The 16,483-nt window shown below is 40.4% G+C and overlaps 1 protein-coding gene across 2 annotated transcripts in view; it reads right to left on the minus strand.

The window, feature by feature from the left end:
* kalrna (kalirin RhoGEF kinase a) overlaps nucleotides 1-2,785 on the minus strand; it is a 239,733-nt gene extending 236,948 nt beyond the window's left edge. The window contains exon 1 of one of the 2 annotated variants that reach the window (XM_030724389.1): nucleotides 2,521-2,785. In XM_030724389.1, coding sequence (XP_030580249.1) covers nucleotides 2,521-2,587 — 67 coding nt within the window. In that variant the 5' untranslated portion in view covers nucleotides 2,588-2,785. The remainder of the gene's footprint in view (nucleotides 1-2,520) is intronic. The other variant, XM_030724388.1, reaches the window with a different exon arrangement.
* Between the last annotated feature and the right edge of the window lie 13,698 nt (nucleotides 2,786-16,483).

Consider the following 16,483-nt stretch of genomic DNA (forward strand, 5'->3'; position numbering starts at 1 on the left):
AATTTAGAAAGGGTTTATTTCTTTTTACCATAGTGTGCATTGCCCCAGCTTTAATAAGCCAAAAAAAAAAAAAAAACACTGCAAAAGAGTTTTAGAGCAGGTGACTCAGTGATGCACATGTAAATTCACAAACAGATAAAAGCAAAAAACTCCAACTAAGCTGTATCCAACAATCACCAAGTCATCATAAGGCTCACATGTCCTGTAGCATTACCAAGTCTGACAGCACTGTAGAGACTCCAACTCTACAAGAAACAGTGCTCCACAAGAGGGAGTCCATCAGGGCTGCAAAACATGTCAGACACATGCCAAATTTACAGTGTGATTTCAATTTCATTTTAGGAGGCAGAAACATGCATAGTTAAATATGATCAGCTTATTAGCAGCTTAGTATAATATCACATCAGCAGTTAATTAAGTGAAATTGGTTTTAGAAATGAAGTGGAACAGCCATCTCTGATTTCTCCTGCTGCTATTTTTTTTTCTAGTTATATTAGTAGAAATTATTTAAAGACCTGTCCAAATAAAACATCACTTTACCACTATAGATTACCAAAAAAACATTTTAGATGTAGCTTGCAGCTCCTTGTGATAAATCACATGTATCAGTGTGCAGTGGTGTCACCACGACTATGCTGACTATGGTGTATGGCTGGAGATAAAATACTGGGCACCCTCTGCACCACTTATTGGACAGCCAGTGGAACACTTTCTCTAACAACTGTTTCAGCTCCACTTTTAAAGTGGTCTGGATCAATATTTCTCCAGGGTTTATGAACGGCTTTCAAAGCATTTGCATTTATTTGAACACTGGCTGCTGTTTCAATCATTTTCTGTCCAGCCTTTCTACCTGATCATTTTCAGAGGAATGCTTTTTTTCTTTGTTTTGAGCCAATTAACATTGACCTGTGAATCCTTCAAGCATAAAAAGGCACCTGACTCCAGGGATGAACCAATGTTATGTCTACATAACAACAGACAACTTAACAAAGAAACGGTTTTAACTTGTACCTTTGGGCACTATTACTAGCAGTCTACACACAATTTGTTCTCATTTCTTTAGTTGAATCAACACTAAGTTCCAAGGATTTTTGACAGGCATAAAATAGTATTTTTGTAGCAAAAAGTGATCCCCAAAGCCCTATTAGCTGAAAAATTGTCATATCACAGCATGGTGTGCAGTGTCCTTATAAAAATCTGAGGAAACTGAACAAGTGGAAGACAAAAGTAGAAGTGGCTGGCCCAAAAACTATCTATGTACAGCAGACAAACAGTATCTGAAAGTCATCGACTTTAGAAATAGAAAACCTCCAGCAAAGATCTAAGACAGGACCTAAGAAATGCATCTGGCCCTTCAGCTGATCCATCTACTGTTCACCAAAGCCTCACCAGAAGCCTCAGTGGAAGGATGGCTGTCAACAAGCCATTCTTAACGAAAGGAAACAGGGAGAAAAGGCTTGACATATGCCAAATTACACAAGCGCCTGGACTACAAATCAGTGACAGCAGGAGTTGCAGTGGCAGCCTTATGGAGTGATGAATCCAAATTTGAAATTTTTGGTTCAAATCCTCATCAATATGTATGGAAGCGGTCAGGAGAAAGGTACAGCACAAAGCGTCTGCAGCCATCAGATTCTGATCCACGGTGCCTTTGGAGATTGTTTGATTTCAGCAATCAGTTGAACCAATATGATAGCTGGCCATGCTAACCATTCATGTGCTTCAGCCATTACAAAGCTACCAAAAATGATCTGCTGTCTCCTTCTACAAAGCCAGGAGTTGTTTTTTTTTCTTTAAGTTGGATAAAAAAATCAGTTTATTAGTGTAATGAAACGTGAACTGTGGTGATGGTTTATTTAGCAGGATTTGATGAGAACTATCACAAACACACAATCTCCATGATGACATCCTGCATACATCTGTATCATAGTTACACTCTGACAGTCTGACTGTAGATCACTTATTTGGAATCTTGTGATTTTAATAAAGGATAAACACACAGTGACACTGTGCATACTGAATCTGCAGCAACTGGAATTTATTATCATGCTGACAGTTTTTTTTTTTTTCCTGAGCATTTCAGCTGCTGATTTGATGGGATCCTTCCGTGATTCTTCCTTCTTTTGTGGACCATCAGCATCAGCTAACACAGTACTGCGCGCGCGCGCACACACACACACACACACACACACACACACACACACACACACACACACACACACACACACACACACACACACACACACTCCAGGGCGCACACACAGAAACATAATCACATTGTAGATACATGTAAAACCCTCGAACAGCGAAACATTTCCCATTATTATAAGATGATTTCTTGCAGCTGCCTCCTTGATTCCCATCTGCTAGTGCAGCTTTCAAATGATTTCTGCACATTTCTGCTCATGTTCACTTGCTTTCGTGCGCTTGTTCAGGCGGCTGTGGCTGAAATTCACCGCGGGTGTGATGCTTTTGTGATACATTTGGGAGATTTGCAGCAGCTCTGATCGTCCTTCCTACCTGTTTTGTAGAAGGCATCAGTGTCGGGGTCGCTGGGCGCCTCCTCGGCCGCTTCTCCTGGGTTCATACCGGAATCCGTTTCAATACTATCCAGTGACAAAGAAAGACAGAAAAGCCCACCGCTCGGGAAAAATCCTCGCGTCTTTATTCCTCACATGCCCTTCGCTTAGCTTCCTCTCCCTCCATCACCCACTGTGGGTTTCTTTCTTTCTGTCGCCCTCTCGGTTTGTTTGGTGTTTCAGGGCAGGCTTCGTTTCTCTCTATTGTTCCCGGTCCAACCTTCCTCTCTGCTGCTGTCCGCCAGGGTCTCTCTACCTCCCTCCCTCTCCCCGTACCTCCCCTCCCTCTGTCTCACCAGTTCAGTTCATTGACCTTTATTAGAAAGACTTCATCTGTGCATTTAAATTATTGCGAAATTAACATAAAATTAACTACAACTCAAGGAAATTGTTGTTACCACTATAAATAAAATAGTTTTCACTGTTTCCAAATAACTGCAATAATGATGCTGTATATATGAGCCTTCATGCCATATATTAGGCAAATAACACCAGAAAATCCTTTTCTAATCACTGATTAATCAGAATTTTCATTAAATACATGTAGCACATACTCACACACAGTAAGGGGTGCACTGGGGCAATCTGGTGTTGAGTATCATGTTCACACACACTTTGGCATGCAAACTAGAAGAGCTAAGCATCACTGACCTTCCAAGTAGTGGATGCCCCAGTGTACCTCCACCCAGTAACAGACAGCTAAGATAGTAACACTGTGGACCATTTCTAGTCTTAATGATGAGGTAAAGCACTTATCCAGACAATCCTGTTACTTACTGCTCATCGTCACATGATGTACTGGCTGTCACTGGTCATAATTGACAAGGGAGGCAACTTTCCAGCATCAGCCTGGTGCTGCCCCTGTTCCACTATTACAGAACCAGTGTGTGTCTGCTGGATGCTGATATTGTCCAGCTGTCTGCCAGATACACACTGGTATGAACTATATAGGGAGCTAATATGCCACTGTTGTGTTTGCACTTTCTTCTGCTCCCCATGTGACCCAACAATGCTGATCTTGTAAGTATTTACATTTTTTTGCAATCTTGACTTCATCTGTCCTAATAGGAAGTCACATATTTAAATGGGTTTATCTCTGAGCATGAACACACCCCAGTATCTGATGACTGTACTCTTAGTGTACTCTTATTGTGTGTATTGTCTGTCAGTACCTGCTTTACCCTTCCTCTTCATCTCTAAGTTTATTCTATGATGAACTCCCTCGCTTGCTTGAATGTGCACCACCCACAACTTAGACTGGCATTTTCTCCAATGTGCTTTGCCCAGTCAGTCCTAGGATCTTAATGATGTTTAGTTGGTGTCCTACCAGTTTGATTGTTTACAATGCTAAAGATAGAGCATGCAGTATCTTCCACAATATTTTGACTCATGTTTGGGGACCATGCATAATACCATATTTTTCTGCTTGGTGTAGCTCTCATTGTAAGAGCAAACAAAAAATATGTGGATGCTTTACTGAATTGAGTGAATTATAAATAGTTTAAGTGAAACAGACTGCCAAAGATCTATAATCTCTATGCCATGAATAAATGTAGATGCAGCTGTATAAACAGGCTATAGATCTGTAGCCGGGGGTGACCAGTGACCATGAAGAGTAAACTGTATTTTTTTTTCCATTCTAAAAGTGAATCTGAAAATGTAGAGTCAGCGCCCGTTTGTATATTACTGATACTCTACAATTTCCCATGTTCAAACTCATATATTGTGGCCAAAGTTCACTTTTATTTGAGAGAATCAAATGATTTTTGGTTCACAAGATAAAATAACATTATAACAATAATGTGATGGATAATTTCTTCTGATAGTAAGAGACTCCTTCAAAATTACTAAGACCACACTCTCAGCGCACACCATCTTTTCTGTAACAAAAGAATAAAACTAAAACAAATGGGTGACAGTGCAACAAACACACATGAAGTGTCTTTGTTAAGTACTTAGATACAACGTGCCACCAGAACAGCTTCAATCCTCCTTTGCACAAATTGTCAGACTCTGAAACTCAACCATTCTTCCAAAATGTTTTGACAATAGAGAGGAACAGCACTGTGTAACATGTTGACTGATTTTTAATTATGTGTTAATGATGCCCTATGTATGTGGACATTGTATGTACAAGTGGACCTAAACCATGGCAGCAAAACACCCTCCACAACATTGCAGAGCCTGTGGCTGCCCTCTCTGTAAGGGTCAGGTGTTCATTTTTTGACATTCTGTGCACATGTGAGATAAAAACACAGCAGGATTATAAAGAGCATCCACATCACACTTTGTTGCTGTCTTTTTGCACATACTCATTTATGCTGCTGTATTGCACAAGTTATTGCTGTGTCACCAAGTGTCACTATTTTTAATTCCACATTTTAAAGGTGCCTTTTATTGTTATGTGCTTTTTATTGTATATATTTTATATTTATTCTTCTTTTTAATATACTTATAATAATATACTCTTTAATATATTGTTTTTACATGGGCAACACTGAGACCTGAGGGCATAATTTCATTCCACCATGTTTAAATGTAATGCGAATGACTATAAAGATCCTTAAAACCTTGAATCCCTAACTAATGGAGAGTCATGTAAATGCTTTTTTTTCTCTTTGTTTCTTTTTTGGCACATTTATTGATTTGTTTCAAAGACAATTCTTCATGCTAACTGACCAAGAAACAATTTTCTCAAGCAAACATGAACTGTAAGACAAAATTCCAGGACTGATATTCAGTAAAAAAGCATGAAGAGATGTACTTCATGGTCACCCAGAGATAATTAACCTTTCCCCCCTCTTCCACCCCTTCTCGTTTCCCTGTAAATGCTAGCCTCTCCTCCTCTCAAACACCACATCAACAGCTGCTGCACACACTCATTGTGAGCTACCGCCATCTAGTGGATAATACTGCATATAACAACTAGGTGATTGTGAAATAATACTGTGACATGGATTGTTGTTACACTTGATTCCCCCAGAGGCAACATTATGTCATTTTTTTCTGACTAACATCTCCCAAATAAGCAACTGCTGCATACTTGTTACTTTGTCCTTGGTAGATCCGTACTGCACATGCTACAATCTTTGCCACAATGGGTGATTTGGAAATCAAGGTCCTGGACTTTGGAGCAAGAGTACAGAGGAACAGAATCCAAATATCCCCAAATGTCATTGATTAAAACATGTCAGAAATGTTTACATATTTTGGGTATTTAGAGCAAGTATTTATTTATTTGTTAAGGTTTTTACCACCTGCTTTTTGTCAATTCTGTGTTGTACACAAACCTATTAACCAACAGTTGGGGTAGAGATGCATACCCTAAAGTAAAGCCCACATTTCTAAATGGTAGGAAAAACTCACCTACTTTTAAGTATTTTTAAGTATTTATCAACAGGTATGGCTTCATGTTTTCCATTTACAACTACATTTTAATCTAAGGTCTGCTGCAGGTCTCAAGAGAGGAGAGAAGGTACACAAGGATGGAATACAAGGTGAGAGCTGAGGTAAGGGTTTGTCAGGTGTTTGTCAATAAGATTACCAGAAAACTACCCAGTCAAACTTGAAGGGGTGGAGAATGACCTTTTACATTTGCCCAAGATACTCCTTCTGAGTATCCCTTGAGTATAAGGTGATACATACTGTATGGGGCTATTCAGACACAAAGTACAACCCCAAATCCAAAAAAGTCTGTAAGCTTTGTAAAATATGAATAAACAGAAGGCAATGTTTTGCTATGGGCAGCTGTAGCTCAGGAGGTAGAGCAGGTCACCTACTGATCGGAAGGTCAGCGGTTTGATTCCTGCTTGCTCCAGGCTGCATGCCAAAGTATCCTTGGGCAAGATACTGAACCCCAAGTTGCTCTCCGATGCAAGCATTGGAGTGTGAATGTTAGATAATAAAAGCACTTAGCTTAGTTACTCATGTAAGTGCTTGTGTGAATGGGGTAAATGTAAACATGTTGTATGGGCACTTTGAGTGTTCAGACAGAGCAGAAAAGAGCTCTATAAGAACTAGTCCATCTATGTTATTACACATAGAAAATATGCCAAATGAGACATTTTACTATTTCATGAAAACTATTAACTCATTTTGAATTTTGCAACACACCTCAAACAAGTTGGAATGGGAGCAATGAAAGGCTGGAAAAGTATGCAGTACTAATTTTGTAAATTAGATAAATTGGAAACAGATCAGTAACATGACTGAGTGTAAAAAGATGCTTTCATACCCAAAGAGATTCTCAGAGGTAGAGGTGGGCAGAGGTTCACCAATCTGCAAAAAACTTTGTCTGCAAATTGTGGAAAAATTTCAGAATATCTATCAATGTAAAATTGTCAAGTTTTTGAATATCTCATTATGTACTATACATAATATTATCTTAAAAATCAGAATATCTGGAGAAATCTCTGTCTGCGAGGGATCTGTGAGCTTCTATGACAGCATGATTCTGTCATAGACTGAGAAAAACATCTACAAATCTGTGAACACAGTTCAGGTTTTCCTGCTGCCTTTAAGATGATTTCTTATTAAATATGAAGTTAGCATGCTTGACAGAAAGTCACTATATGAAAGGGGGATTTAAATCTGCCATATTCAAAATAACATCTATCCATTTGTATTGCTGTATTTGATTGCATGCCCTGCGTCCATAAGATGAAAGGACAAAACATGAGGTTCACAACATTGTGCAAATTAATTCATTTTAAAAAGAGAGAGATACATATTCTTGCAAAATGCAGTGTTTAAGTTCATGTTCCAAACTTGTTTGGCTGAAACTCTTAATTATTCCATGAACATTAGATTGATATTCAGTATTCTGATGACTAAAAATGTTCAAATAGTATTCCCCTGCTCTTATTATGTTTCACAAATTACACCCTTATTTTAGGTATGCTAAATTATGACAAGGGCCAATGTTTACTTTTCAAATTAAATGCAGTATAAAAGTAATGTGAAATATATTTAAAGTATAAAAGAGAGAAAAATTTCCACATTTAATTTTTAATGAAGACATATCCAATAAAATGTTGCTGTTCCTATCTGGACTTCTTTGTTCCCGTTCTGTGTTTGATGTCCCATGAAAACCAGAATGAGGCCATGAAGCACTCACAGGAGGAAAGCAGATGGACTGGCATGATGATTCACTTGCATTTCTTCTGCTGTGTTAGAGAAGCTCTAATTGGCTAGTTATTTTCAAAATATGTCTGCCATCTGCAGTTACCATCTCCACACTGAACGTTATGCATGGAACAATGTTCCCTAGGCGCACACGGCACCGTTTGCTTTGTCTTAGACCAAGATAAGGCGAAATTTTAATTATCACTTTAATTATTCCAAATGCCCACCTTCCCTTCAAACAACACTCAACCTCACACCCTCAGGATACGCAAAATGGCATCTCAACTTCCTACTTCTGACATCCATCTCAAAATCTTTGCATTGATATCTGTTATTTTTAGCTTTATCAATAAAAATAATGATGCAGAATCAAGTTTCCCTGGATGTCAAATAACAATATAATGATATCACATGCACACAGAGGCCCCGTTTACACGACGCCGTTTCAGAATTAATACGACTGAGTTTTAATGCGTTACAGCCTCCCGTTTACACGAGGATGGAGTGAAAACGATACATTTTGGAAATGGGCTCCAGAGTGGAGTTTCTGAAACACTCCAGCCTCCATTTCTGTGTAAACAGACGACGCTTTTTGGAAACAGGGGCACTTGCACATGCACACTATGGTTGACGCTCCTATATCCACGACGCCGACTTGTGGCCTGGAAATGGGAACTGCAGCGTTTTCAGCGTTTTTGCATTTCCGTGTAAACGCAGATTGTTTCTGAAACGTCTCCATGTAAACGTGCCACTTTTTGGAAACGACACCGGCAATACGACACTGTTTCCGGTGGAAATGTTGTTGTGTAAACGGGGCCAGAGTTTGCCCCTCTGCTTTGTGCTCTTGCCATTACCAGTGAGTTAATTGGCAACCCTTTAATTTTGTGGTTTGACATTTTAATGCTAGTGCTCTTAGCAAGCTTGAGGGCAATTCTTAATTTACTTTGCCTGTTTCCTCTGTGGTTGATGAGTAAAGTAGACCTGCCTTCAAGAAAACAAAATGTTTTTTCTTCAGCTCCAGTGTGAGGCACTATTTCATGCAGAAGCTTTCAGCAGCAGCAGTCAGCTTTCTTGTTGTAGTCTGAGCAAACTTTGGTGACATCAAGGAAAGAAAAATTATTGAGTAATTTGAGGATCGGTGGCAAGTTTCAGAGGTTTTGGTTACATTCAGACCACTGTAGTTGTTTGTAAATGTCAACATTTTAGGAAAAAGGTTTAACATTTTCACTTTGTACATTATACACTTATGTTTTGCATGGACTGTATTGTACTATATTGTGCTATTTATATACAGTGAGGTGAAAAATTATTTGGCCCTTTCTTGATTTCTTAATTTTACATTATGTATTTGTCACACTTACATTTTTCAGATCATTAAACACATTTTAACGAAGATAATTCGAATAAGTACAAAATGCAGATTTTAAATGATGATTTCATTTATTAAGATGCAATGTGATGCTATGTGAAAAAGCAATTGCCTCAAACTCTAATAACTGGTTGTAGTCTTGACAGCAAGAACTGCAGTCTAGTATTTGAACTAGCAATGAGTCTTTCACATCTCAGCAGAGGAATTTAAAAAAATGTTTGATAATCTGAAACATGTAAGTGTGACAAATAAGTAAAAGACAAAAAGACAAAAAAAGGAAATCAGGAAAAGGGCAAATGTGTTTTCACAGCACTGTATATACAGCCATGGTAAAAAGTACATCAAATTTAGTCCTTAAAATTAGGTTAAAACAACCTCAGATGAAGAAAACCACCTGATATATTATTCCGTGCCATTTATTTAACAAAAACTACGCCAAAATGGAAGCAGTGTGTCAAAACTGAAGTATGTTCCACGACTCTGTAGCCTGTAAAACCACCTTTAGCAGCAATAACTTGAACTGATTGTTTTCTGTATGACTTGAGCCCACTCACAGCTTTACTCACACTCTGGCTCTTGTTCTGACCTGTGGCATAGAAACTGAACATTTAACAGTATGCCCTGAAAATCCTCTTTTGTCTGATCATTTCTTAAGTAATCTTAATTTAAATTTACAAATTTGGATTACACAGCAGTGGGGAATAAATTTCATTACAGTAGAAGTCTTTCTGAAAGTGCTGTAACTAAGTTCAAGGGTTTATTTCCTCCACTGTTATTTTCAATGCCATGTGCCAACACAGTGCAGAGCAGCTACCTAAACGCTGCTCCCACAGAGATCGATTATCTCGTTAATAGTTTTGCATCCTCACTGCGTACGACTGGATCCTGTTGTTCCTCTGAAAAAGAAAGCTTCAAATCAGAAGTGCCTGATTCCCTGCTATAACTCACAAATGTGGTGCTTAAAGCAGATAACCAGGAGGCTGGAGACGAAATAGCATCTCACTAATTCAGAAGGTGTTCATTTTGCCTGAAAAAAGAGTTTGTTGTTTTATTAAAAAAAAAAAAAGCTAGGACATCATACTATTCATCACTGACTGAAGGAATTAAAAACAACTCTGGGTTTCTTTTCAGTGCTGTAGCCAGGCTAACAAATATGCAGGACTGCTTTCTTGCATTTGTGTAATATCTCTAAAATTAGAAAAATCCTTTCTCAGAGTGATGCTGAAAAACTACTTCATGCATTTATTAACTATTAGGCAGGATTATTACAAATCATTATTATCAGGCTGTCCTAAAAGCTCCCTGAAAAGCCTTCAGCTGATCCAAAATGCTGCAGCTAGAGTACTGACAGGGACTAGAAAGAGAGAGCAGATTTATCCCATTTGGCTTCTCTTAAGATTTCATTGGCTCCCTGTTAAATCCAGAATTGAATTAAAATCCTCCTTTTCACATACAAGATCTTGAATAATCATCTTATCTTATCTTACAGACCTCATAGTACCATATCACCCCAACAGAGCACTTCGCTCTCAGACTGCTGGCTTACTTGTGGTTCCTCGGATACTTAAGAGTAGAATGGGAGGCAGAGCCTTCAGCTTTCAGGCCCCTCTTCTGTGGAACCAGCTCCCAGCTTGGATTCAGGAGACAGACACCCTCTCTATTTTTAAGATTAAGATTTCCTTTTTTATATAAAGCTTATTATTTGGGCTGGATCAGGAGATGCTGAACCCTCCCTTAATTATGCTGCAATAGGTCTAGGCTGCTGGGGGCCTCCCATGATGTACTGAGTATTTCTTTTTCACCCACCTCTTTTCAAAAGAAGAAGAAGCAAGCAAGTGCAGAAGACTTTCTCCTTGGTGTCCTTAGTAAAGCTGTTGATTTCCTGGTTGATCTACATCTCTACCCTAAACTATTGTTTTAAGCTCTGGGCTGTGACTGAAAGATCACAAGCAGTGGAAATCTGAAGGGTGGCTGGCTTTTCTCTTAGAAATAGGGTGAGAAGTTCAGTCATTTAGGAGGCACTCAGTAGATCAACTACTCCTCCACATTGAAAGGAGTCATTTCAGGTGGTTTGGGCATCTGACTAGGATACCTCCTGGGTGCCTCCTAGGTGAGCTGTCCTACCAAGAGGAGGCCATGGGGTAGGACCAGAACACACTTAAAAGATTCCGTCTCTCAATTGGAATGGGAATCTCTTTCTGTCCCCTGCAGATGAGCTGGAGCAGCTGGCTGGGGAGAGGGAGCTCTGGGCTTCTCTGCTTAGTCTCTGCAGCTCAGTCCTGGATAAGCAGCAGAAAATAAATAAATGAATGAATGAATGGATGGATGGATGGATGGATGGATGGATGGATGAATGGATGGATGGATGGATGGATGGCTTACACCCAACTAAGTAGATGTGATGCTCAACTACTGAATAAACAAAACATGTGTGAAATAGGACACAAACCATAGTCTCCAAGTGACTTACATTGCCACCACGACACTGTAAGTCAGGGGTGCCCAAACTTGGCCCGCGGGCCCCTTCTTCCGGTCTGCGAATTGATGTCAAAAATAACATACAATTTGGCCCTTTAAGTTCCGTTTTGGACATTTCGCCTTCACCTCAAATTATGTGGGTTAAGCAAAATGTCAAAAAAGTAACTTAAAGGGCCAAATTGTATGTTATTTTTGACATCAACTCGCGTACCAGAAGGGGGTGGGGCCGGATTTGGGCACCCCTGCTGTATAAGTTCTGTTAAACAGAGACCAAACCAAAAAATTTTTCTCAAAAATATTTGAAGACTTTTCAAGGGTAGAAGCACTGCACTGGGGCAAAAGTGTATGTACATATTTACAGGTGTAAATATGTACATACACCCCCACTAATTTGGTTAATGTTCCTTAGCAAGTTGCACTTTGACCAGACACTTTTGGTAGACATTAAATGGCTTCTGGCATCATTCTGAATTCAGAATGTATTCAGAATTGGTAGAGTTAATTTAATTGGTTTTGTTTCTTAGCATAGACCCATCTTTTAAGCATAGTCCACAAATTCTCAATACGGTTGAGGTCGGAGCTTTGGGAAGGCCATTCCAGATGTTTGATGTTAGCCTGCTTTATCTATTCCAAAACCAATTTTGATATGTGTTTGGGATCATTGTCCTGTTTGAACACCCAATTGTGTCAGATTTTTTTGGAGGCAGTCCTCCTGAAAAGCTGACCTGAAAAGAGGAATTAAAAAAGCCAAAACGGACTACAGGAGGAAAATAGAGTCACATCTGTCCAGCAATAACACACGGGAGGTGTGGCAGGGCATTCAGAACATCACAAACTTCAGAGGCTGTGATGTGACTGCAGGAGACCTGAGTGTGTCACTAGCAGAAGAACTTAACTGTTTCTTTGCTCGCTTTGAGACACCTCAGGACCACCCATCTGCTCCAGTCCTGCCCCCCCCCCCCCCCCACCAGGCTGCACCCCACTCACTGTCCAGGAGCATGAGGTACGGCGCGTGCTCCTGGCAGTGAACCCCAGGAAGGCTGCCGGACCAGACGGAGTACCTGGCAAGGTGATCAGAGCGTGTGCCCACCAGCTCACCCTGATTCTCACCAGGATTTTCAACCTCTCCCTGGCCCAAGCAGTCATCCCCCCCTGCCTAAAAACAGCCACGATCATCCCCGTGCCCAAAAGGTCATCTGTCACCAGCCTAAATGATTACCGCCCTGTGGCCCTCACACCGGTAATCATGAAGTGCTTTGAGAGGCTGGTTCTCCAGCACATCAAAGACCATCTGCCCCCCACTTTCGACACCCATCAGTTTGCATATCGTGCAGACAGATCCACAGAGGACGCCATCGCTGTAGCTCTCCACTCTGTGTTGAGCCACTTGGAGCAGCAGCAGAGCTACGCTCGCATGCTCTTTGTGGATTACAGCTCAGCGTTCAATACAATCATCCCGGATATTCTCACCACCAAACTGCACACCCTGGGCCTCCCCCCTCTCACATGTTCCTGGATCAAGGACTTCTTAACCAACCGGCCCCAGACTGTGAGACTTGGCCCCCATCTCTCCTCCACCCGCACACTGAGCACTGGCTCCCCACAGGGCTGTGTGCTGAGCCCCCTCCTGTACTGCCTCTACACCCATGACTGCAGTCCGGCCCACAATAACAACCTCATCGTCAAATTTGCTGACGACACCACAGTGGTCGGACTCATCTCAAAGGGAGATGAGGCAGCTTACAGAGAGGAGGTCCTGAAGTTGACAGCCTGGTGTTCAGAGAACAACCTGGTACTGAACACCATGAAAACCACAGAGATCATCATGGACTTCAGGAAGCACAGGACTGACCCAGCTCCCCTCTACATCAACGGCGAGCGTGTGGAGAGGGTCCACACCTTCAGGTTTCTCGGTGTCCTCATCTCTGCTGATCTCTCTTGGTCAGATAACATCACAGCTGTTATCAAGAAGGCTCAGCAGCGACTTCACTTCCTGAGGGTCCTCAGGAAGAACAACTTGGACTCAGACCTGCTGCTGACCTTCTACCACTCATCCATTGAGAGCCTGCTGACGTACTGTATCACAGTATGGTACGGCAGCTGCACTGAGGCAGACAGGGTCAGGCTTCAGAGGGTAGTCAAGACAGCACAAAGAATCGTTGGCTGCCCTCTCCCCTCCCTGATGGACATCTACACCTCCCGCTGCATCAGCAGAGCCAGGAACATCATCAAGGACAGCTCACACCCTGGCTTTGACCTGTTTGACCTGCTGCCCTCTGGCAGGCGCTACAGGTGCATCAAAGCCAGAACAAACAGACTCAAGAATAGTTTCTTCGCCAGAGCAATCACCACCCTGAACTCACACACTCACCCACCGTAACTGTGCAACACCCACATCTCTGTGCAATATTATATTATTCATACTGAACAATATCTATCACTCCTATATTGTGTAATATCCAGTATTCATTCACTAGTGCAATATTCATTCACCAAGTGCAATATTCATCATCTTCATTATTATATGTATACACGCATTTACTTTCTTACAATGTACAGATGCACCAATGTAGGTATGTGTGTATATATTTTTATACATTCTATTTTTTGTATATTTTACACATTGTTTATTTTCTGTATATCTCTTGATCATATTGATTATACTAGATTATAATATTTTTATTTTCATTTTAGAGAGTTTGATTTTCTGTTACATGGCACTGAACAGGAGTGGCCCTCCAATCTCATTGTACATCCTGTATAATGACAATAAAGGCATTCTATTCTATTCTATTCTATTCTATTCTAGTCTATTCCTTCTTCATTATTCCATCCACTTTATACAATGTAACAGTAACATTGGCAGCAAAATAGCCCCAGACCATGATGCTTCCACCACCATGCTGGACAGCTGATACAGTGTTCTTAGGTTTGAAAGTCTAACCCAGGCCTATTCAATTACTTTTTCTTCTAGGCCAGATTTGAAAATTTTGAGATGACACTGGGCCGAAGACCTCTACTTATATTATTTCTTGAGACTTAACTCTAAATATGCTACCATCTGAACTAAATCTTAAAAATGAATAAAGGAATTCATAATAAAGGCTTTATACTGCATCATTTATCAGTGATCAAATTTCAAGTGCATTGCAATTTTTTTCATTCCAAACCTTGACCAGAATATTTTAACCAGGCATTTATTCACCACACATGTTTAATAAAAAAAAATAATGTGGAACAACTTTTTGCAACAGTAAAGTCTTCTTTAACATTTTAGATGTATTTTCAGAAGTGCATTTCTTGAACTATGAAGGCCAACTGAGGCAATGCATTAAATATTTCAACAAAAGAAATTGCACCAAGTGAACATTTAATAACTGTAAAATGAAAGCTTCTTCTAAAACGACGATTTTCATTGTAAATTTTACATTTCTGACCTGTCAGTGACATCTTTTTGTGGTTGTCATACTTGGAGTGAGTATTCTGGTCTGGCGTTGCTGCGATACGTTCGGTGTGTTCAAGTAGAAGAGGAAGGGTGGGAATTTTTAAAACTGTCACAGCAAATATCATTTAAATGCGTTTTTGCGGCTTAGGTTGGGTCAGTCGGGGTGTGGGCCAGTCAAACGGCGTCCGCGGGCCGGATGTGGCCCCCGGGCCGCTAATTGAATAGCCCTGGTCTAACCTTTATTCCTTCAAACACATTTCTTGTCATTATGGCCAAATAGCTTAATCTTTGGCATCTGACCATAAAGCTTTTCTCCAGAAAGCATTTGGCTCGTCCATGTGGGTAGCTCCTAATTTCAGACAAGCATGACAGCGTCGATTTTGGAACAGGTGCTTCTTTCTTGGTGGGCGCTCTCTTGGTCCATGGTGATGTAAAGCTTACTTCACTGTGGACCGTGACACTGATGTTCCAGAAGTTTCTAGCTCATGGCAGGCTTAGGCCTCGGTGGTTCCTGGGTTCTTTCTGAATATCCCATTCAAATTTCCTCTACTTTGAGAGTGACAGTATGGATCTTCTTCCAGACCTTAACAAAGTGGTGATACATCAGAATAACTTGTACTTACGTACACTTGTTTGAACTGATGATCTTGGAATCTGCAGTTGTTTAGAAACGGCTCCAAGAGACCTTCCCAACTTGTGTAAACCTGCAATTCTCCTTATAGCTTCACTGAGTTCCTTGGACTTTCCCATTGTACTGAGTATTGGTCAGTCCAATGAGTCCTGTCAAACAAATGTTTTTTTTGGTGTGGCAAAGTGTGGCAAAGAGAAGTTAACAGTTGCAGTCAATCATGACCACTAACAAAAAGTTAATAAGCCTTGATCTTGTCAAGGTAAGAACTGTAGAACCTTCAGCACATTCATTAAAAGATTTAATTAAGTGTATTTGAGCATGTATGTATACTTTTGACCCTGTGTGGATTAAAGAAAACTCAAAATAAATTCTTGTGCACCCAATTCTTGCTTTTTAAAGTCATTAAGGACATCTGCTGTACAAGCATTTCACCCTGGAAAAATAACACTTCAGAGGAATTAAAAGCCCCAGATTACCATGACGTTCATGCTCATGAGAAGTGTGTGTACATTTCTGACCTTGACTGTACGTTAAAACACATATGTGAAAATCTTTATCTCTACATTTTTACCTTTACTAGAAAGTAATCGTTTCATGACTGTCGTTGTTCTAGCTTCATGACAATGGCAGCAGTAGTGAGCTAAGGAAGACGACTTCACATTCCATTATGTATAGCAAATTTTAATACAAAAATTATTTTAAAAACAGCTGAATGTAAGTATGTGATTTGACACACCATGTGTGGGATGGACCAGGTCCCAGCAGACGCTGATGAGCCGCAGTGCTACTCAACGCAACCTTGCAAATCACTCCCAGTTCTCCTCCTGGAGCCATGGAAAAGCCAGACCCTGGTTTTT

Source organism: Archocentrus centrarchus, unplaced genomic scaffold (genome assembly GCF_007364275.1).
Source record: "Archocentrus centrarchus isolate MPI-CPG fArcCen1 unplaced genomic scaffold, fArcCen1 scaffold_36_ctg1, whole genome shotgun sequence".
Classification (NCBI taxonomy): domain Eukaryota; kingdom Metazoa; phylum Chordata; class Actinopteri; order Cichliformes; family Cichlidae; genus Archocentrus; species Archocentrus centrarchus.